This window comes from Hakea prostrata, chromosome 2 (genome assembly GCF_041222555.1).
Source record: "Hakea prostrata isolate BN-2017 chromosome 2, UWA_Hpros_2, whole genome shotgun sequence".
Lineage (NCBI taxonomy): Eukaryota > Viridiplantae > Streptophyta > Magnoliopsida > Proteales > Proteaceae > Hakea > Hakea prostrata.
The window spans coordinates 54,886,678-54,910,781 of NC_142601.1; the positions used below are offsets into that span (position 1 = coordinate 54,886,678).

The 24,104-nt window shown below is 36.7% G+C and overlaps 3 protein-coding genes across 3 annotated transcripts; 1 reads left to right on the top strand and 2 right to left on the bottom strand.

The window, feature by feature from the left end:
• Positions 1–2,770: 2,770 nt before the first annotated feature.
• Positions 2,771–4,499, top strand: LOC149024953 (BURP domain protein RD22-like). The gene is made up of 3 exons (XM_089145144.1): positions 2,771–2,908; positions 3,030–3,135; positions 3,273–4,499. The coding sequence occupies exons 1-3, from the start codon at positions 2,870–2,872 to the stop codon at positions 4,277–4,279; spliced, it is 1,152 nt and encodes a 383-aa protein (XP_089001270.1). The 5' UTR covers positions 2,771–2,869; the 3' UTR covers positions 4,280–4,499.
• A 2,196-nt stretch (positions 4,500–6,695) lies between these two features.
• On the bottom strand, positions 6,696–15,522 carry LOC149024954 (kinesin-like protein KIN-13B). The gene is made up of 12 exons (XM_089145145.1): positions 14,980–15,522; positions 14,651–14,881; positions 13,939–14,133; positions 13,697–13,804; positions 12,408–12,485; positions 12,240–12,321; positions 9,373–9,532; positions 8,983–9,285; positions 8,313–8,531; positions 7,746–8,226; positions 7,601–7,666; positions 6,696–7,523 (listed from the first exon to the last, which is right to left on the bottom strand). The coding sequence occupies exons 1-12, from the start codon at positions 15,151–15,153 to the stop codon at positions 7,347–7,349; spliced, it is 2,274 nt and encodes a 757-aa protein (XP_089001271.1). The 5' UTR covers positions 15,154–15,522; the 3' UTR covers positions 6,696–7,346.
• A 3,951-nt stretch (positions 15,523–19,473) lies between these two features.
• LOC149024955 (mitochondrial arginine transporter BAC2-like) lies at positions 19,474–21,245 on the bottom strand. The gene is made up of 2 exons (XM_089143036.1): positions 20,595–21,245; positions 19,474–20,487 (listed from the first exon to the last, which is right to left on the bottom strand). Exons 1-2 carry the CDS (start codon positions 20,832–20,834, stop codon positions 19,729–19,731), a joined length of 999 nt encoding a protein of 332 aa, XP_088999162.1. The 5' UTR covers positions 20,835–21,245; the 3' UTR covers positions 19,474–19,728.
• Between the last annotated feature and the right edge of the window lie 2,859 nt (positions 21,246–24,104).

Sequence of the window (24,104 nt, forward strand, 5' to 3'; positions counted from 1 at the left end):
TGAGAGATGGATGATGATGATGACCAAGTCAAAGCGGTCAGGTATGGCGGTTGTGAGTCTTTGTGACCTGGTGGGGGAGGGGAGGAGAAGCCTTACACCATGCCCACCTAAGGTTGATCAACGTCTCTCTAAGTAAGCTAGCTAGCTAGCTAGCTGCTGCTACAGTAGTTAATTTCCACTTAATTGTGAGCCCTCCAGCATCTCTCATCCTTCTCTCTTGCTCATAAATAAATAAATGATCAATCTCATCACTCACACTAATTAACACAAACCCAACCTTAATTTGTCTCCAATATATATCCCTGCCCAAGCCCTATGCCCAAATAGAGACACATACACCTCTTCACTTATTCAGTCCTTTTATAATCTCTTCTTACTCAAAATATACATAAATTACAAAGAATTTTTAAAAATAAAAAAACCTTGTGTTAGTTAGTTAGTTACTTGTGATCTCTTTTAAAAGGATTTGGGTTGGGTTAGATTAGAAATTGCATTGCTAGCTGGATACATCTCAAACCCAGCCCAGCCCAGCTCTTACACTGGGCTGGGCTTTTGGGTTATGAAAATGCTGCATTTAGTTCTGTCATATCCCCCTATTTAATTACTTGTAATGTCCTTACTTGGCCGCTTCACCCTCTAGCATACTTCCTTCCAATTCTTACTTCAAAATCTATTACCGGCCGGGTTTCTGCAATTTAATTGGACCAATACGAATGCAAATAATTAGTTCCTCCAACAAATTGATAGGCCTTAATTCTTTTTAATGAATTAAGAATTAAGAATTAAGAAGAAGACGACTTACCAATCGCATGGTTAAAAACAAAAGCAAAACATGTGTTGGAGGGTGGGGATCGATTAGTTAGGATTATGGCTCATGGTTGGTGCATTAGAGGGTGTGAAAAAGCCAATAATATTGTTTAATTTTGAGAAATCTATTCTTCTTACTCAATATGTTCACAATACCCTATTTGATGCAGCATAATCCTAACTATTATTAAACATGTCCAACACATTAAATGTGCCCTCCTATTCTATGGGTCTGCCCTTAGTAGAAATTCACCTAAGAATTTTGGATGTGACTGTTGACCTAGAAAGGCAGCTTATTACAAATCATATATGTGATGGCAAATGTATTAATTAGATACTCTTCTACCAAAAATATATTTATGTCTATAGTAAGAATACTCTATATAAATCATTTACGCTTTTTCTATAGAGGGTTTATATATAATATGAAAACTTCAGAATCATTAACATTTTAAAATGTAAAACAAGATTTAAAAACATAGATTGTGTGCATTTATGTTTCCACAACTAGAACCTTGGATGCTTGTGATAAGTTTTCTAAAATAATTTCAGTAACATAGGCTTAACTTGTTGGACACCTCCTTGAAAAGTAATGTTTTGTCGATTGTTGCTGTTATATACAAACAATTACATTTGAATCTCCTTACCAAAAAAAAACTACGTTTGAATCTCTTTGTCATCATTTTATTCGTTGTCTTATCAACTCAAATCAGATTATTTTCATCATATGCAACTGTGCTAGTCATTGCAAAATATATTTCTTAAATTTGAACTTTTAAAATTTAATTTAAAGAGAGAAAATTCCAAGTCTGAGTTTTACCATGAATTTATATGCATTCTTTCGTATGGAATTTCTTGGATTTTGGTGAAGCAAGGTAATTTTCAACAAATCAGTTGTTTCTAGAAGTGGGTTTTTGCTAATTTAGATGGACTGCACAATTCCATGCTGAATCAATCCCCTCAGGTCATCGTTCAGGGGCCGACCTTGGCAGAAAAAATAAAATATCTTATCACAAGAACAGAAAGAGGCACCACAAAGATGCACCCAACTTTCTTACAAGCCAGATCTTGGGGGACATTAGATGGGCTGTGTGCCTGTGTGAAAGGAAAAATTAAGAAGTACACCGTTCACTCAGGGTAGAGAAAATCTAAATCCCACAGAGATTTTGTTCTTCCCTAGCTAATCCCTCTATGGTTGGTTGGTTCTGGTGGGAGTTGGGTTCTCAGACAGTGTCAGTCGTCACTGAATGCAAGTGCCCATACACTGATACAAGGCTTTCTAGAAACACACTCCTATTCACTTATATCACTTCTACTAGGAAAGCCCAGAGAATTTAAAGCGAGGGAAGCGGGTGGTTGGCCTGGAAGAAGAGAGTAAATATTATTTTTTTATATTTTTTTTGGGTAAAGAAGAAGAGAGTAAATTAAGTCTGCAGAGTTCCCTAAAATCTAGTATGCATGAATTGAAGGACAAATAATATATCTGGAATCCTAAAGCATGATCTCTCAACTTCCTACTAAACCCCTCATAAATAGGTAGTTGTTTGGTTGATGAAAAGTCCACAAAATTTAATTCCATATCAATCACTTTGATCTGTTTCGCGTTCTGCCAATTTAATTTCAACAAGCAATTAAGCAACTTACTAGTAAATAAACTTATCTTTCTGTCACCATTGACTTGGCATCTTAATTTTCACACTAACACTCATCTAACATTCTCAATCTTTGCTTCATGCTGTGCAGACACGTTGATCGCCATTGATGCTTCTACTACTACTGTTTCTTCTTCCTAGTCTTCAAATTCTATCTCTCCACTTCATTTCTATATTGGCCCGGCCACATTCAATGATGAAAGCCTATGGTAGTTGAAAGCATTAATCCAGTCGCCCATGTAGGTAAGCTAGCTGCGTGTTATGTTTACTTCTCTCTCCTGACTGTTTCAACCTTATAAATTCCCTAACACTTGTACCCTTCTTATTCTCAGCTTTCTGTGCTGCAATCTTCGATCTCTAAACTCAAGCTTGATTTTCTGGTGTCGTTGCTTTCAAGCTCAGCAGCATCAATGGATCTCCGTCTCCTGTCAATCATTGGATTTCTTTCCGTAATATAAAGAGTCCTTGATTACTCGCTCCATTCAGTGCCTTTATTTTTCAGTTAATTAATTCGTAGGTGATTTGATTTGTATAACTTGCTGATCAAGAGTTGGAACTAATCTTTTGCAGCTGGCTTTAGTAGTGACCGGTGCGACCCTAACTTCAGAAGAATACTGGCAATCAATGTTGCCAAACACCCAGATGCCAAAATCAATCCGTGATATTTTACCTTCTGGTTTGGATTCTAAACGCTACTCTACCAACCTTTTGTTTGTCTTATTAATCTACCATGCATGATATATATATATATATATGTGAGATTCTGGATCCCTGGCTAATAGTATTGTTGGTGTGTTTGTCGGTCATCATCAGATGTTACAGAAGAGAAGAGCACTGCGGTTGGTGTAGGAAAGGGTGGTGTAAGTGTAGACACTGGAAAAGGGAAGCCTGGTGGCACTTCCGTTGGTGTTGGAAAGGGTGGTGTTAGTGTGGATACCGGAAAAGGGAAGCCTGGCGGCACTTCTGTTGGTGTGAGCAGCGGTAAGGGTGTAGGTGTGAGCACCGGTAAGCCTGATGGTGGAAGTGGAACCAACGTGGGCGTTGGAAAGGGTGGAGTTTCTGTAAATACAGGCCCAAAGAAGAAGCCAGTGGTCGTCAACGTGAAGCCCGGTCCAAGCCCATTTACTTACAATTATGCTGCCTCAGAGGCCCAGCTCCGAGATGACCCAAATGTTGCCTACTTCTTCCAAGAGAAAGACTTGCACCCTGGAACCACCATGGACTTGCGCTTCACCAAGACAACCTCTGGGGCAACCTTCTTGACGAGAAAGGAAGCTCAGGCCATACCCTTTTCCTCTACCAAGTTCTCCCAAGTCTTACAACGATACTCCATCGCACCCGGATCAGAGGAAGCTCAGGTGATGAAGAACACAATCCAAGAGTGTGAAGAACCGGCAGTCCAAGGGGAGGCCAAGTACTGTGCTACTTCATTGGAGTCCATGGTGGAGTTTACCACTTCAAAGCTTGGAAGTAATGTTCAAGCCTTGTCAACAGAGGTGGAAAAAGAGGAGAGCAAGAAGCAACAGTACACTATGACTAATGGTGTAGAGATGTTGGCAAGTGACAAGGCTGTTGTGTGCCATGCCCAACCTTATGCTTATGCCGTGTACTATTGCCATGCAACAAAGAGCACAAAGGCATACAAGGTTCCATTAGTTGGTGCTGACGGAACAAAGGCCAACGCTGTTGCTATTTGCCACACTGATACCTCAAGGTGGAACCCCAAGCACTTGGCCTTCCAAGTGCTCAAGATCAAGCCAGGGACTACTCCAGTTTGTCACTTCCTTCCCGAGGATCATGTTGTTTGGGTTCAGAATTAGAGCGAGCAGATCATCATAACAGTACCAGTATTCTGTATTCCTACATTGGCTCTTGCTTCTTTCTTTCTTGTGTACCTGTACCTCACAGTTCACCCCGTTTAGGCTCTTTTATTTATTAGTTGTTTTGTTTGATCACTTATGTGCTTATAGCTACATGGAGATGCTCACATCTAATAATTATCATACATAATAATAAATGCGACTACTTTCTTCTTGTTCACTTAATTGCCGTCCATTTCTCAATTTCCACCGCTTTAAGAAAAGATGTCTCTGCCTCCAACATTAACTGAATCGTGTTATTGTGAATTAATTAACTCTGTTTTTGCCTGATTGACAATAACTGAAATGCTATCCTATCCCAATTCCCAACCAACACCCACCGGTTCTTAATTAATTTGTCAAAAATTGAGAATGGAACCCTTTAGTGCTAATTAAGATGGTGCTGCCAGTACTGCATGCTAAGAGTAAGAAACCTCAGTTGTTATTTTTCTTATTTCTTCTCTTTTCTTATCTTCTTCTGGTACTGGATCAATCTTCTTTTGAAGCCAATCTATCCGTCACAGTTAGATGTCTTATTCCATCTCTTCCTCAATTGAAAAAACCGCCATATCTAACACAAATAGAAATAGAAAAAGCAAAAAATAATAAAAACCTCCATCGCTTTCTAATGGCCGAAGAAATGAACAAGTTACAATCAACAGACACTAACAGAAAGTTGTTTTATTCATCATTGATTCATTGAACTGCTGAAAAAAGGAATAAGTATTATAAAGACTAATGCAGTTTCTCTACGCTTTGTCTTGTACCCTCGTACGTTATGACAATCATCATATTAACTTGCTAACTTACCTGTGATTTTCTGACATTAAGAGTTAAAAGAGGTGTATTTGATATATTTTTACCCTATAGGAGTCTGATTGATGAATTTAATAACTTCAGGTGTAGCATTAATTGTAGGGGATAACTCAAATTAAGGGGGGCGTTGAAAATTTTTCACATACTTTCTTATCGCAGGGCAAGTAATTTGCCTTCATTTTTTCATTAAATGTTACTAGGTAAGAAGAGCCTCTTCAATTTCTTCCCTCTTATTACCAAAAAAAAAAAAAAAAAATTTCTTCCCTCTTAATGTAAAGACCCTCTCTCTTTTTTCGTCCAAAATAAAGACTCTCTTCAATGCTAGGAAAAATTATGTTAATCTTTTTGTAGAAAGTTGTATTTTAATCTTTAAAATTCTTTTCTTTATTTCCAATCTTGATCATCTAAAATTTTTTTAATATATATGGTTAAATTCATAAAATATTCTAATTTAAAAATAAAATGTTCTTTTCAAGTTAAATTCCAACCGATGCCAATTCGTCACCTATCCCTTTCAAATCTAAAGTATGTCATATTTGGGCTCAGAGGTGAAATAGACAAATTTCAAGTCAGTGGCAAATAGACCTGTAAACGGATTGGATTCAAATCGAATACACCACTATCAACATTTGAATCCGATAAGCAAAACTGTTATCCGAACCCAAACCAATATTTGGCGGAAATTTATTGAAGGTATCCAAATTCGAATTTGAAACTTTATCAGATATCTAATAAACTATTCAATTACTGATTGATGATTTACATTTTTCAATTTGTAACTTCCAATTTCCGGTTGCCAACTAGTTTAGAATCCAATTATCAGCCTTTTTTAGAGAAAAAAATATTTAATTTAATGGTTTTCCCCTAGTTTGGCCAATTGGCTATAGATAACTGATAGGGTGTAGGTGAGTTCAACTTATTAATTTGGGTTAACCGGTTCAACTTCAATGAAGATTGAAATATCACTTGGTGAAGCACAATTTAAATTTTAAATATACTATATTTTTTTAAAACAAATTTACTCTAATCGGATGTTATCTGATTGGATAAGCCATTATTGGAATCCAAATTCAATTCCATATCGAACAAATATTGATATTTTTCAGTAAGAAAAATTTCGAGAAAAATTCCAAAATTTCCGAGAAAAATTCCAATTCAAATACCCTTAAACGTATACAACTGCATATTCGAATATGAATTTCAACCATCCATTTCGAGGTCTAGTGTCAATAGTGTCAATACCCTATTGGTCAACAACCTGATTCCCACACTCAACATGTAAACTGCTAGATGGTATTCTACAAATACATAATTATAGAAAACCTAAAAGAGAAGCCCTCGCCAAAGCAAATCTATTCTAGTGGTTAACCAACACCTCTTAGTGAAGAGATCGTCATGGGTTCGAATCTTGCTTGTAAAATAAAGAAAAAGAGAAAAAAGCCCCCCCCATTACCCCCCTCCTCCACTGTTAGAAAGGGGGATATTCCAACGCATGTAGACAGGATTCGCCACTTCAAGGTAGAAAGATCATTCACCTGATGCATGTTAGGAATACCCGTGTAGAATTTACGTATACAGTACTTCAAGAGTCTTCGACTATTATTCCACCCCTACTTTGTTCCTTGTATCCCCTGTATCTATTGTACATGATACATACATTCTGATTCCCCTACCACATGGCATCTACACCCTTCCATTGAAATTTGTACAATGACCTCGTGGTAAACAAGACGATTCACAGCAAGTTCACATATAACAACCATTCTATCTTAAAAAAAAAAGATGGAAGAAAACGTTTTATACACTAGAGTTCCCATGAATTCCTTTGCAGAAACGGAGCCAAGAAACATACATAAATAGCAGTATAAGATGCTCAATAATAGAATCGAAGCAATTGACAAAGAAGAAACAAGGCACTAGACCTGCTGGAGAATTTTCAACCTGTGAAACCAAACTCACATCAGAACTAGAAAAAAGAATTATCACAAACTTCCGCGCTGAAACACCATATTTTGACGGTAACATATCATTGACACTATACATTTGTATCACCATGGATACTAGTGTTTTTCAACTTTTCTTTTCTTTTCTTTTCTTTTCTTTTTTTGGTATAAACTAGTGTTATTGCACATGGATTGGCAAATGAGCATCTATAAGTACAACATCTCAATTGTTTACTCCTCCGAGGATCCAATCACTAGTTGCCTCGAAATCAAAGACCAGATGAGACTAAAACATCATGCTCATTCAGGTGCCTCTGGAAATGAGCTAAGCGGTTCTGCAGTTGTAATATCCCTGCAGCCTTTTGGGAAAGAATAGTATTCAATCTAGAGATGTAATCATCCAGATGATTTCCTGGTTGATCAGCTTCAACCAACAGATTCATCTCCTACACAAACAGAATCAAATATATTACTTATCATCATATCACAAACATCGGATAAACCAAACAGGCTGATCACAGACCTCTTTGACAATCTCTAGTGTCTCCTCGACCAATTTTTTATGAGCAGATACTAGATCGTCCTCTTCCTGGAACCACAGAATTTAGTCATAAATAAAACAACATGAGAAAAATAATACCTGACGTCTAACCAAGCTTAAGTCCTACCTCTAAGAGAGCATTCAGATCGTCTTCTGAATTTGAGTTGTTAACATTTAAGGTCGGCAAATTTTTGTTTTTTGCCTGTATGTGAGTTGCCATCCTTCTCCGATCATCCATTCCAGAGAATTGATAGTTCTCTGGCTTTGCAGTCTTCTGCAGTGGCCTCTGCTCATTGAACTCCTCTGAATAATCAAAATCCTCCATCGTATTTCCAAACCTATCACCTCGGTTATCCTTGAAGAAATCTGAATATGCAGTTGAAGAAAAAGGGCCTTCTTCCCTTCCACTAGGTGTACGATCCAGATTATAAGGAGCAGAAGTTTCTCTCTCAATTTGTCTGGACCATCCAAATTTGCTTGTTTCATTAGGAACATCAGAGACATTTGATACAGCTGGAAAAACAGTTGCGGCAGTTGAATCCCTTAGGTTAATGGTTGATGATAAAGGATCCTTCTTGGTCGTGTTCCCTTTTGAAAGGCTCTTAACCCTGGGGAAATAAGGTATATATAACATAAGAACAGATTAAAACCAACAAACAATGTCTTAAATCTGCATTTTACTATTCCATGTCACCTGTCTGCATATCTTAACGTGTTGAGAGTGTGTTCACATGATCCTGAACTTGGTGAAATGCATGATATCATAACCGTGCGTGAATCACCAACAAATGAATCTCTAAGAACTTCAGTCAGTTTACTCCCTCGGAAAGGAATGTGTCCCTGATCATTGTCAAGTGCTCGAATACATTCCTTTAACGCAAGCAGGCTTTTATTAATTTCAGCACCTTCCATTCTGCAACACAAATTTTTTCAGTTCCAGCTATTAGGTGCACAGATCCAATCAAATATGGTAACAGAACATCTAAAGTTCATAACATGACACAAGTTCTACAGTTGGCAGAGCAGAACATCTGGCAGAGACAGGAGGAAGAAAACCAGAATAAGTAAAAAGAAAAAGCCTCCCAGCTCTTAAGATCATCTACCAGAAAAAGAAGCAACATCCCAGCTCTTAAGAAGAGGCAACAAGAAATAAGTACAACCTCCCAGCTCTTAAGATCATCCATCAGATAAGAGTTTTTTGACAAGTCTAGTTTTTTCACAATCAGATCTCATGGTTGACACAACAAAGAAAGATTCTACAGCCGACTTACAGATAATATACATAGCCATGACTCTGTTGGATTTTAGAACTGCTGTACCAACCAAAGGTAAACAAAGCACATAGAATGCAAGAGAAATTCTACCTTGTCTGCTTATCATTATCAGTGGTATCTGCACCACGTTCACTTCCAGCAAGATCTATAAATGAGAGCTTCCCAACAACACGGGGAGGCTTTGATTCACTGCCTTCAACATATTTCTTGATAACAAGCTGAAGAATTGCGTGCGAGCGAGAAGATTCCTCATTAGCACCCGTGGTGCCTGTACTTCTCATGGAATTTCCTTTCTCAATGAACTCTTTGATTGTTTCCACATCTGATACTTTGTACTCTTGCAAACCAACAATGCAGACTTGCTGCTTACCATCCTCCCTCATGAAAAGCTTTCTGCAGAAGTAAAGTTCTAAGTTCGAGGAACAACAATTTGGAATTATGCAAGAGTTGCCTACCTAAAGATGCCAAGGTATAGCTAACCTCCGGTCATTAAGAAGATCAAAAAGCTTCCCACCATATATCTCAAAGAAACTCATGACCAACTGGAAACCTTGATTACGGTAAGCATGGTGCATTAATCTCAAGATATCCTGTGATGCTTTAAGAGGCAGAGGTTGCATCGTAAAGGTTTTTCCACTCCCTGAGTTAAAAACAAAAGCATCAACTCAAAATACTCTTCTTGTCTCATGACGCAAAAATCAGCAATTGATACTAGCCAAAGCAGCAGGATGTCTCAACTACCAGAAGGCTACCAATATATTGCAGAATTCGAATCAGAAAGACATCAGAAGAAAACCAAATATAAAGGCAGATTGTTGGATATACTCACTTGAATAATACCTAAAGAAAACAAAATGATGGATATTCACTACAGAAGCAAAGCTTAACTCACTTTCAACATATGAAGAGTTATTCAATATCCATTCAAAGGCAGCATAAACATTTTCGCTTCGAAGTTTAATTACTTGGCACAGAGTTCACACCTAGACTACTCACCTTGAGGGTATAAACAAAGATATCACTTCAACAGCAGAGCATTATAGCCCCCATATTTTAAAATAACTGACAAAAGATAGAACCAATAACCTTTCTGAAATGCTGCCCAAATAAACACACTTCAAAGCCATAACTTAACAAACTTGATGGTATTGCACTTATTATTTTGTCAATGGTGGTTGTGGGTTGAGTGTAATTACTTGACAATGTACTGAAGACCATGGTATCAAGCATTGATTTTGCAAGAAACCTAGAGGAAAATGATGTGGTAACAATTTGTACTTTGTTCTGACCTGTTTCAGTAGTTTTCACTATAAATTCACTTTTTCCCCATCAAAACATGATGAGACCTGAGAGTTTTGACCTGAACATGATTACACCACCATATGGCAAATAGAGAAATGCCCACCATTTGAATCCAGCAGAAATAGTTAGCAAATCAAATTCCACCATTTGAATCAAATTGATGAGCCATATGATGAAATTATGGGAGAGAATAATTGAAACCCGTTTGAGACACTTAACTACAGTTACGGAGAACCAATTTGGGTTTATGCCGGGAAGATCTACAACGGAGACTATTTACTTAATTAGGAGACTTTGGAAAGGTATAGAGAATGTAGGAAAGATCTTCATATGGTATTTATTGACCTAGAAAAACTTATGATAGAGTCCCTAGATCGTTAATTTGGCAAGTACTAGAGAAAAGAAGTGTTGCAAGTAAATATATAGATATAGTTAAGGATATGTATGATGGTTCGGTGACTAGTGTTAGAACAGTGGGGGGACAAAGTAATGAATTCCCGATAACAGTTGGGCTACATCAAGGGTCAACTTTAAGCCCATATCTATTTGCACTAGTAATGGATGAATTAACCAAAGACATTCAAGATGAGGTCCCCTGGTGTATGCTTTTTGCGGATGATATTGTGTTGATTGATAAGACCCAAGTGGGGATTAATACCAAATTAGAATCATGGAGATTAGCTTTGGAATCAAAAGGCTTTAAACTTAGTAGATCGAAGACAAAATATTTAGTTTGTAACTTTAGTCATGATCGGGCAGATGATGAGGTGGTGATACTTGATGATAAAGAGATTCCTCAGAGTGATTGTTTTAGATACCTAGGTTCAATCATAAGTAAAAGAGATGATTTAGAAGATGAGGTTTCCCAAAGAATTAAAATAGGGTGGATGAAGTGGAGAGGTGCGTCCGGGGTCTTATGTGATTGGCGTATTCCATTAAAGCTTAAAGGAAATTTTATAGGACTGTTGTTCGACCAGCTATGATGTACAGTGCAGAGTGTTGGGCAGTTAAAAAGAATCATATAGATAAACTCAGTGTAGCAGAAATGAGGATGCTAAGATGGATGAGTGGCAAAACTAGGATGGATAAGATAAGAAACGATCATATTAGAGTTGGTCTGGGAGTTGCTCCCATAAGTGATAAGCTTAGAGAAAGTCGTTTGAGGTGACACGGCCACGTTCAACGGAGACCTATAAATGCTCCTGTACGGAGAAGTGATATAATCCATATTGAAGGAACTAGAAGAGTTAGGGGTAGACCTAAGATAACCTTAGGAGAAGTGGTGAGAAAGGATATGTATAGCTTAGGCCTTGTATCTAGCATGGCCTCGAACAGAACTGATTGGAGGGCAAGAATCCATGTAGCCGACCCCATTTAGTTGGGACAAGGCTTATTGTTGTTGTTGTTGTGGTATAAAAAGCCAACCTTCCCACCCAGTTCAAGAACAAAAACCAGACTTTCAGCTGTAGGAAAACTTCCAACATTTTTTAATACAGAATTTTTTTTTCCCACTCAAATCTAAAAATTCCATTAATCTATGCCAGTAAAAACCTAAGGATCAGTAACATTATTGTTCGTTTGGACATCTAAAAATATTTTGAAATCCACAATTTGCAATTGTTGCCAGACTAATGAAAAGTGTAAGTTTATGTTGATTAACACAATATCTCTGACACCATAGAAAGGCAGCAAAGACATCGACAGCCAAATAGCAACTTAAACTTGAGCGAAAATTCCTATGCACATCAGACTAGAAAAACCTAATGGCAATGTGTATAATGTACACATCCTACATATTCTTTGAAAAGAGGAATTAACACAGCAGATAGATATGGATGAAAACTGGACCACAGCATCTCAACAATTCCCAAGACAGGGAAGACTAATGTTTTCTAGGCACTTCTTCATTCAATAGGTCAAGTTTCCTTTTTTTCTTCTTCTTCTTTTTTCTTTTACTTTTTTTTAATAAATATTCTGGGATTCATGAAGCATTATATAATGAGCATGTCAAGGAATCTAACAAGTAAAAGTTTGAGACCACTCACCTGTTTGTCCATATGCAAAGCACGTCGCTTTGGTCCTCTGAAAAATGAATGGAACAATAGGCGCCACAGTCTCACGATAGACCTACATGAACAAAAGAAACACCATAATAATATGAGAGACAGTGATACCGAGGAGCAACATCCCGCATATTTGCTCTGTACACTCACTTCATCATTTGAAACTTCTTCATTCAGCACTGCATCAAAAACAAATTCATGCTTCTCGACATACTCCGTCAAATCAACCTGCAGAAAGTAATTAATTGGAATCTGGTCAATGACTGAGAAAGAGAACACAGTTCCAAACACCATTAAACTATCTAGAGAAGCATGCAAGCTAAGACAACACAGGCATACAATTTAAGAAGTTGAAGAGCCAAGATTTAAAGTTATACACTTTTCCTTATTCGACGTTTCTTTTTCTGGGAAACATTTACAGCACTTATGATTTGGAATTTACATGGTCAGTGACTCGGTATGAGGTCTTCAGTTACAAGCTTCAATTTATTTTCTAGCTAAAGAATGTTCATCATTCACCACAGTGCAGGTCAGTCAACAAGAAGAGAAAGAAGCCAAGTTTAAATCTTGAACAAATAACTTGGAAGGCCAATTTCCTTATTTTTACCTTTGGCTGTTCAAATGATACAGGTTAATCCCTTATACTTTGAGGGCATTCAATGAAGTGCAGGACTGGATAGGCATCAAACACTCGATAACAACTTGGATAGTTTGCCCAATTTCACAATAGAAAGCTCATGTGATATGAGTACAGCTTCTGGTGGCAAAGTGGGGCAGAGAGATTCATCCTGTACCATAGTCTGAACTCATCCATTGCCTTTTCTATTTTCTACTTTCCTGGTTCTTCTAGGGCAGCTTTTTCCTGTCTACCTACACTTTGATCAAGGGGTTCCTGTTTTTCAGATTTCTTTTTTTATTTTGGGTTCAAGTTTTTCAGATTTCTTTAATGCCTAGCAGATTTGCTTATTTTTTTAATATCTTCTCCCTTCAGAATGTGAAAAATTATATGGTATCCATTTTTTCCAATAAACTTTCACTATTGAATAGTGGGACGATGGGGGATAAATCAAAATATTGAATGTAACTAAAACAAGTGCTTAAATTTCCAACTAAACCCTAATTAGCATCAATTAGACGCAGATTCTAGTCATTTTTTTGTTCTTATGTCCTAAATGAAACATGTGCCCAGTGCTGTTGCAGAAGAAACCATATGGTTGTATAGGCACTACAATCTTCACATGACATCTGAAAGAGATAATTATAAATAAATTCTAATAGAAAGACATATTCAGACATAATGAATAAATTATATAGAATAACCATGAGGCATAAGCCTCCTCCATAAATATAAAAACAGAAAGATGCAATTCACATGTTGCAGTTGCCTCATCCATAAATATAACAAAAAAAAAATTTAAATCACAACAGGATAACCTAACCTTCAGTTTAGTCTCATGAACTGTAAGGAAATTGGAAGTTGGCTCAATGGTTATGATGTCATCCTCTTTCTTGGATATTTCTTTCTTATTTAGTGGTCTCTTGCGAACCTGCATTTGGTCCATTCATAAGATACTATTATCTGGTAGGTTGCCAAGTTAATTTAAGCTATCAAAGTAAATTTATTGTGACCAAATAATAAAATGGCGGAGAAGAAGAATTCAGAACCAGCGAAATAGCATACCACAACTTTGATTTTAGCAACCGAGCTAGCCTTCTCCTTATCAGCTGAAAAGCTTTTCAGAAGATTATTCTCTGGCAAAACACGTTCTTTGATTATTTGCTTATTGGCAGGGAGATACGGCTCAGAGTCATCAAAGCTTCTGCGCCGAGCAGCGTGGTAAAGAGTAGAAGTATCATATTGAGCAGGTACCGACATCTATGAAGAAATACAGAAAAATATGTCAGGATAGAGCTTGTGGTCATAGCTTCATCAAAACTTGTTCAGAATGTCAAAATTCAGTGGGCTAAAACAACGTAAGTCAATACATTAGAAAGTTTTAAGTGACAAATGCCACTCCGATCAATCGAAAATTTTCGCACTGGTTCTTTAGTCAAAATACCACTGGGTAACAACTTTGCATCCGAGCAAGAAGCTTAGCACCATCTATCGAGCCAAAGGAACAACCGAAGTTGTAAAAAGATAGAGAAACAGAAAGGAGAAGTAAATTGATACAGTTGCACTTATCAATGAAAAACTCAAAACAGAGATCTTTCGACATTAGCACAGTTCAACAGACCTGAAACTGAAATTCGTAATAGTAGAGTACAAAAATCAACAATTGATCGCGAGAAACATAAGATTCATGCACAAAAATATGATCTTTCAGCACAAAAAGAATCCAAATCAAACGTAGCTCGTTGGTAAGAAGATGATAAAGATTAAAGAAGCTTACTTCCGGAAGTAGTTCGGTATCAAATGAATGCAGATCCAAGATTCCAGGACTGAGCTCACCAGTCGACATTTGGTCGTCACCATACTTCCTCTGACTAGACGAGAATGGATCAAGCGGCGGAGTAGAAGGCACCGAGGAAAACTCATTTCCTCCATGAACGCCCCTCTGCGCATTCCAAAGAGCTCTTGAACCCTGAGCTCCTCCTCCGCCGCCACCGTAATATCCAGAGTCCTGCTATCGATTCAAGAAAAAAAAAACGATCAAAACCTGAACAAGCGACTCATCGATCCGATACCCACCGCAAGAGTAGAGGAAAAAAGATCGAGAACCTGAGGAATAGAACCAGTTGCATTGGCATTCGAGGATCGAAGCTGCTGAAGACCAGCAGACTGAAGCCATCTTCCATTTGAGGAGGAGTCTTCTGAGAAATTATCGGAGTATTGACGCTGATGGTGAACGGTCGAAGAACCAGATCTCTGCATCTGTCTCCCTACCACGTTCATCTGTCTAGTATCTGAACTTTCTACTCCTCGATCCGATTAGTCCAACGATCAGATATTCCCTCTATCGGAAGTCAAAATCGAGCTGTAGTAGCTGCGCTGGAGTTTCAGGAACGCACGTCTTGGCCGGCCGTACACTTGAGAAGGGACATTTCAACTTCCAAAGGTTAAAGAACAAAACAAACACGGAGAGATAGAGATGGATGGACGAATGGATAAATGAGGAAACAAAAAAGAGAGGGAGAGAAAGAAATTCGAAATGGAGCTGGATATCGTTAATAGATTCGCAGTTGATTTTGGCTTCAAGTTCAGGTTTTTCAAAATCAAATCGAATAGATAGAACAAGTTGGATAACTGGATCTTTCTTGTTCAACAACCCTTTTTCAAATTTAAAAAATACTAAGTATAGTAATAAAATAAAAAGGGCAGAATAGTCAAACCAATTACCGCACCTGTGTACGACTGTAGCCAAGAGTGGGGACTGTCCAGATAATGTGTGAGAAAATAGAAATAAAACGACGACGGCCAGGCGACCAGGCTCTCACGTGGTAGACCCTTTAACGGAACCGTTTAACTCAAATTACGGAAATAGCCCTTACCTACGTACATTCATCCAGATTTTCTTCTATCGTTTCAAGCCCTTTGATAAGAATATTGAGTTTTTCTATCAAATCTTATCCGTTAATTAAGGCACCATTTGTTTGCTGAATGTAAAGAAGTGAGAAAAGTTTGAAAAACAATTTTTTACATGAAATCGGAAAGTATGGAGAAAAAATTTAAAAACAAACTTGTTTACTGATGTGGCATTCTAACTTTTTCACTCTATTAGATGTATAATAAATTCAAGGGTAAATATCAATTACCTCCCCTCTTAGCTGGACAAATAGCACTTACACCCCCTCTTAGCTGGATAATATCACTTACCTCCCCTCTTACCTAGCAAATATATCAAACACCTCCCCTCTGTTAACTTTCTCGGTTAAATTTAACTTTTACGTTAAATATTTTTCTAAAATCCTAAACTACCCTTAGGTAAAAGTATTTTTTTATTTTAAACCCTAAATTAATTTAATTAAGCTAATAATTAAATACTAAATTACCCTCAATTAAAATAATTATTAAAAACTAAAATACCATAGTTAAAACTTAAATTATTAAAAGTCCAGCATACCCTTTGTTTTCTAAAAAAAAAAAAATTTATCAAACAATTTAAAAAACACGTACTACTATCAAGTAAAATTAAAAAACACGTACCATTTTTTTTAATTGTTTGATAATTTTTTTGATATATTGGGCTTTTAATAATTGAATATAATTTGGGTTTTAACTATGGTATTTTGGTTTTTAATAGTTATTTTAATTGAGGGTAATTTAGTATTTAATTGCTAGAATGATTAGGTAATTTAGGGTTTAAAATAAAAAATATTTTTAATCCAAGGGTAGTTTGGGGTTTTAGAAAAATATTTAACGGGTTTTAACTATGGTATTTTGGTTTTTAATAATTATTTAAATTGAGGGTAATTTAGTATTTAATTGCTAGAGTGATTAGGTAATTTAGGGTTTAAAATAAAAAATATTTTTAATCCAAGGGTAGTTTGGGGTTTTAGAAAAATATTTAACGGTAAATGTTAAATTTAACGGAGAAAGTTAACAGAGGGGAGGTGTTTGATATATTTGCTAGGTAAGAGGGGAGGTAAGTGATATTATCCAGCTAAGAGGGGGTGTAAGTGCTATTTGTCCAGCTAAGAGGGGAGGTAAGTGATATTTACCCTAAATTCAATTTTGGTGAGAGTCAGTGATGAAAATTTCTAAAAAATGTGAAAACAACCAAATGAAATCTATATTTAAAACTTTATAGGAACATGTTTGATTACATGAGTCTAGAGATTTTAAATATCTAGAGATTTCAAATCTACGGAGTCATAATTAATAAAATTAAATATTTGGTTGTGAAATAAAATCTGTGAATTCATCCTAAAAAGCTATTTGATCAATGTGATTTTTGTGAATGTGCAAATGCATAGCTTTTTTGAAATCTCTGAATTTCACCCTTATCCATTAATCTACAAATTCATGTTTTTAGTGTAAAAAGGTGAATCTCTAGATTTCATGAATTTAGAGATTTTTACAACCAAACGGGTATAATTCTCAGATTCATGAATCCAGAGATTTGTAACCAAACAGGCCCTAAGGGAATCCATATTCGAAATTTTTCTTACTAAAAAATATGTATAATTGTCTGATAGAGTAAAGTATTCAACATTTTTTCTCTAAAAATGGATGATAATCAGAAGCGAAAACCGGTAATCGAAAATTATCTGATTAAAATAAAGTATTAAACAATTTTCTCTAAAAAAGGGGCTTGTAATCTTATTCGAAAACGAGTAATCGGTATTCAAATAATCAGAAATCGATAATAAAAATATTATAAAAAAATGACAATCACCAATCAATAATCATATTATTATTGGATATCTATAAAGTTCTAGATTCGGATTCAGATGACAATTTTGCTAATCAGTTGGGATTTGGATTTGGATATTGGTGTATTCAAACCGAATCCAATCCGCTTGGGTCTAATTGTGTCATTAGAATAGTAGATATCCCTCTATCGCCTTTTTATTTATTTATTTTTATGCCCTCACATTTATTAGTTGAGAGTCTCTCTCTTGTTGGTGAATGATCCTGTGAAATTGTTATTGACAATGTGCGCCCTGTGTTTAAACATATAAGCAATGAAAAAGATGACCACATGTCATTGATGACCATAATAACAAGTTTATCACTCTATTTGACCCCTCATGTTTGTGACATACCACATCTCCTCAGTCCTCACATAGAAAACAATACCCTTTTCTAATTCCTCATATTTTCTCCTTCATAAGTCACAACGGATGGATTAGAACCCCACGTCAGAACTACGAGCTTTAATTATTGAGTTAGGCTCGAGCCAGACATAACTTAGACTTGTCAAGTCCGTCTCTCTTGATAATCTCTCTTATCAAGAGAGACACCCAACCCAACCATAAATATAAGAAAATTTTATATGTCGGTTCCTATAGTGAGCTCAAAATTTTATATGTCGGTTCCTATAGTGAGCTCAAAATTTTTGTTGGATTTCTTTTATGAAAAATATTACGTCTATCCCAAGCTAATTAACACCATTTAATAAGTATTAAGATGGTTTTTATCAAAAAAATAATAAAAAATTATTTGTGAAATGACCAAAATACTATTTCACCTACCTCCAATCCTCCACGCTCTCTCGGACAAAAGTCAGCCACCACCGCCCCAACTTATCAAAAATCATTCACCATAAGAATTTAATTTTAAAGAAAAAGAAAAAGGAAAAAAAACAGCCACTACCACTGCCACTCAACCTTTACCTTGCCGGAATTCACCCCCACCAGTTCATTTGCATTACATGGTGAAGTATGCCATATTCTATCAGAGGATCATAATTTAAGCGAGGGATTACCACTTGATTATCACTCAATATAATGTTTGCCCCTAATTTATGAAAGTCGTTTATGTTGGAGTAGCTTTGTGATTTGGTGATTAGCATTTTTCTAATATCCCTATCACAATGTTGATTTTGTAAAATACCCCTTCACGAGGGCTACTTGGTTTGCCATCAAGCTTCAATGAACCATGTTAAATTGTCAATCCTTAGATTGTCAACAAGTGATGTATCATGAATGTCTTGAGCTAATATCTTAATTAGACTCACGGAACTCTCCAATTTTGCAAGTAATGACTACAAGTATTATGATTTTCTCCATCAAGAAATAAATGTTCAAATTCCAAATCTTGCTCGAAGGGACTTGATTTTGATTCCTCTACGTACTCTTTTATACTAATTTATTATCTGGTTCCATCTTCACTTTTGTGTTTTCCTTTTAGAGGGAGTTTGTACCAGCCTTTTTAATGGGTGATTTTCAGTAGAATTTGGAAGGAGATAATAACTAGAGAGATGTGAAAAAGAACACCTACAAAATAGTGAGACGAAGGCTTTGGTTGGAGATAATAAAGCATTAGAAAGACATTATAAAATAGAGGTAGTAGAAAAATAATTCACGCGGATTCAAATTGGAGTGGGAGGGATGTTGATGAAGATGATATTTTAGTTATTTTATGTACAAACTTAACAACTCTCACAAGTGTTTGTCAGCTTGAGACCTAACAAGAGTTTAGGCCTCACCAACAAAATCCACACATAAATTTTTCTAAATATAATATAAACTTTTGGTATTACTATAAGTGGGAGATCGATAATATACTAATTATTTTACCAAAAAAATATATGGTTGAATTGACCAATCAAATGCCATTTCCTTATATTGGTATTATATATTATTAACCCAAAAATACATTTGTGTTATTCCATTTACCATTTACAATGCTACAGTACCTCATGTCCATCTCGCAAAGAAAGATGGCTCCTTTCTTTATTTTATTTTATTTTCTTTTCTAATTTCTTTGGGATGTATGGTTGTATGAAGGTTTGAGTGGGGTATCATTACAAGGGCTACAGGATAATCATACTTCAAATTTAGTCCCATCTTAATATGTGGGAAATTAAACGGGTTTCTCTAATAATCTTTGCTTCTCTGCTTGGATGTTTCCTTTGTCATTATTGGTGAACAAGCACCGAAGAGATACCTCATAGGCAGCAAAGATGGCTCCATTCACCACAAAAGCTCGGACGATGGCAGTACCCAAGCCCCTCCACAAGACACGAAACCCCTCTTCTTTGACGCTTTTGTGTAAGCAATCGATGATGCCACGGTATCTGGGTAGGGGTTTGTCCCATGGAGATGATGGAGATTGAACCTGATGATCAGTTTGAGATTGAAGTCTGGTTTTCACAACATCCAGAGGATAGCAACACACCCAACTGGCAACCCCTGCAAGTCCTCCTGCAATTAACATGGTATTCAGGCTCTCCTTACCACTCTTTCGACAGCCCGGGTGGAGTAGCTCTCGTGCGTTCTCGTAGGTCCAGAAATAGACTCCATGAGCGGGTGCATCACGGAGGACGGTGATGCCGAGGCCTCTGAAGATTCCCCTGAATCCTTCTCTTCTGAAAATGTATTTAGCCATGGCGGTTGGACTGTTCAGATGATGGTTACCATGGTGATTGGGTGATCCTCCGTTTGTTTGCTGTATTTGGAGACGTATCTTCACTAGTTCGACGGGGCTGAGAAGAAAACTCTGTAGGGCACCTGTTCCAAATCCTGCTAATGCCACGCTTTTGTAAGATGGAGGTTCGACGCTGGTGGTCGATGAATCAAATGCTCTGGATAGGACAGCAAAGGTCTGGAACACCAAGGCATTCTGTAAAACAAACAACGAGAAAATTAAGCAACTCTAACAGACCCAGGAAGAATGAAGTTTTTGAAGAAAACCCAGATAAAAAAGAACAAAGCAAAAGAGAAAGCAACCTGGAAAGTGACAGAAGCCAATGGAGCGGCCATGCCACGGTAGAGAGCGGAAGCTCCCTCAGAAGCGACGATATGGCGAAGGAGACCGACGGCAGATTGGGTGGGATTAGAAGGTTGTTGAAGGCGGATCCTCAGCGTGTCCAGAGGGTAGCCAGAGATGACCCCTGCGGCTCCCCCAAATCCTCCTGCAACAAACTCTTTCCCCCAGCTGGTTGCTAGAAATTCTGGCCAAAAATCCATTTTCTTTCACTTCCATTCCACGAAGACAACAATCCAATCAATCCCTATTCTTAAGATGCAGGGATCTCTCCTCTGTACATGTTGTATTAATAATGATGATGGATAGAATAATTAACTGGGGCGAAATCCCATCAAATTAAAGATATTCCTGGTTCATGGTCATGATCGATCTCAAGCCATTTTAAGGTGCGGAAAGAGAGGAGAGGGAAGATCGATAAACAAAAACTTGGGAAGTTTTTCTTGTAACTTGAAACCCAGGTCTGGTCTCTGCTGGTGGATTAATATCCGTGGCCTCCGATGGAGCTATTATAGTGAACTTATTGTATCAGCCTACTTTGTTTTTCAAAGAGACCCGCTTGCCTCGGCTTTTGGAATTTCATTTCGTCACTCATCAAGAAACGGCCGAATCTACTTTCAGGTAATCGAACTAGAATGTGTCACGTGTCAATTATTTTCTATTGCTAGCAGACTCCGAATCCCAATAATAATAATCTTTCTCCCCAAATTTAGCTTTCTTTTCCAATCCACCCACTGGATCGAACATATTAATGGAGTCGTTCTGCCCGTGAGATATGATTTTGATTCTATATCCATGATGAATCATTACTGAGGAATCGCATCAATAACTTTTCGGAATCATATTGCGAGTCCCTTTTACAGATGATTTCAGTGGACATGAAGTTAGATACCCAGAGTGAAATGAATCAATGGAATCTTTCTTAGAAGATGATGATAAAGCCATGGATGGAATCATGACGAACCTTGAGGAAAAGACGAATGTATGTGAGTGCAGTGTCAGCTATTTGTATTTGTGGTGGGTGGTTACTTTCTTGTTTCACTTGTTCTTTTCTTATTTTGAGTATTATTAAAGTATAATTAAGAAGAGGAATTGAAAAAACGTGAATTCTTCATAATCCAAATACAAGAAACTACAGATCAGATATATAGAATTTAGCTATATAGGTGGTGTTGACTCATTAACCACATCCATATATATACAGCTAAGTACAAATAATAAAAGCTATTGACTCAGCTCACTAATGAACTAAGAATCGATCTGGACTAAAATAATCACATAACCAAGCAATGGGGTATCGGAAATAGGTCATAGAGCAGATCTGATGATGGATTTAAACCGAACATCTTTCACTATAATCCAAAGGCCTTTCTCTATTTTAGTTTATTTTGTTTGTTTGTAACTCAGTTACAAAGCACGAGGAATTGGCTGATTTGTAGTGTCCAGAGGGGATTCATCAATTGAATCCCTCTCCAAAATTTTCATATTTTCAACTTATCCACTTCTAACCAATGTTACCCCTCTTTCAAGTTTCAACCCATGGTTATGTCTTCCACACTCAGTTTTTCGTCTTCAATGCCGGCACCAATTATTGTGAAAAGAAAAAAAAGGAAAACAGTTCTTATGCCGGCACCATTCAAACTTTCAAAGTCTAATGTTTCTTTGTCTTCAATGCTGGCATTGATTTCTTTATTCGGTCCAATGTTTTTCTGGTTTGGAATAAGTAAGGGGAGTTATCTTAACTCCTCCATTCAAATTGCCAAAGCCCTACAGTCCCTAAATCTTGTTTTTGTTTTCTTGAACATGTCATTTTCTTCTTAATAATCTTTTTCTTGGGAGTCACAGAAACACGAAACTTTCCTTATTTCTGACTGAGACTTTGATCTTTAAATAAATAAATATATAAGTAAAGGAAAGAAGAAGACAACATCATAGAAGATGTTTGTCTTGCATAACATGAAATCTTCAGTAATCCAATCATTTTTGCCCACTAATCTTTTGATTTTTTTTGTTTTACCATCTTTGAATGCTCTTGAGATTTTAATTGCTTTAACATCTCAAACACTGTTTTTTGTTTTTCTGAACTTGTTGTCTTCCTCTAGATAATCTTCTCTTGCAGCTATCGTTCCTTTTCAATTTCTCTTCTCTTGATCGTCAATAAAACAAGGAAGGAAAAGGTAAAGACTTTGACGGGTGGTTTATAAGGTAAAAAAATGTTGATTGCCATGAACTTGAAGTAAATCATGGTGCGCGCAAACTAGTCCGGATGAACCTCAGTTTCCAATAAAAATAAAAAAAACTTGAACGAAAGATTAGCATCCAAAGCCACAAAATTTTTCCTAGTCTTATTTAAGAGAAACAGAAAATATGAGAAAGTATAAGGACGAAAGACTTGTGAGAAAAAGAAAAAAAAAAATAGAATAAGAGAAGTAAGAGGGGAGAGAAAATGATGGCAGTGCAAGAGTATTTCCTTTTTTCAAGTATCAGAATTCTACCAAAAACATAAAAAGACTAGCGGGTATCATGATATAGCAGTTTTCAACGTAGAGACTCTCTGTGCAGAAGCATTTCTTGAGTCACCTCACTCGTGATACTTTTAAGACTCTAGCCTCTTGGTATAAAAGCCTCTTGGTTTATACCTGATTATCCGTTAATTTAATTTATATAATGATTTTTGCATATATATATATATATAATGTGAATATGTGGCAAGTTTCTTAATTTCAATCTTATTTTCAGATTTTTGTTTTGAGAAGTGTCTGTGAAAATAAAACCTAACAATGAAGAGGATATGAAGTTCTCATTCATATAAGGTTCAAATAGTCATAGGACTAGGGGCTCACAGGCCTGGGGGCAAGGGGAAGGGGAAAATACAGTAGGGTTTTAGGTCGGAATCCATGATATTCTTGGATTAATTATATTTAAAAAAGAGGTTATTACCACTATGCTAGAAGCACATTGTCATGTGTTTGAGACTTGGACAAAACTAAAAAAGCCCTAAAGTATTGAGTTGATATAGATGTTACTCTGTAGTAGATGATCAACTCTTCAACACTCATTCTAGATCCCCTAACGAATCGAGGAATATCCTTCAATTAAGTTGTTAAAACTGTGCTAGCTAAGCTTTTCATTTTCTTGTGTCTCTTGACCCCGTTATCTACCAATGTTTTGTTTTAAAATCGTAATCATAAAATACATCAATAAAAAAAGATTAACATCTAAATGACCACCACCGCCCTCAAACTGAAAGTTGCGACTTGCGAATGCCATTCCCGATTTGGCCCAACCAAAACAGGCCAAAACGAACCGATTGAAAACCACAACTTGCGAGTAATAGCGGTCCTTTGTTGGCGTTCGATTTCGTTTCTGTTTGGAGATTTCTGGAAAACACAAAACCGTTCAAAATTTCCCGCCCAAAATACGACAACTAAATCGCCATAACCATCGCCGTCAAAGTTGCGACTTGCGAGAGT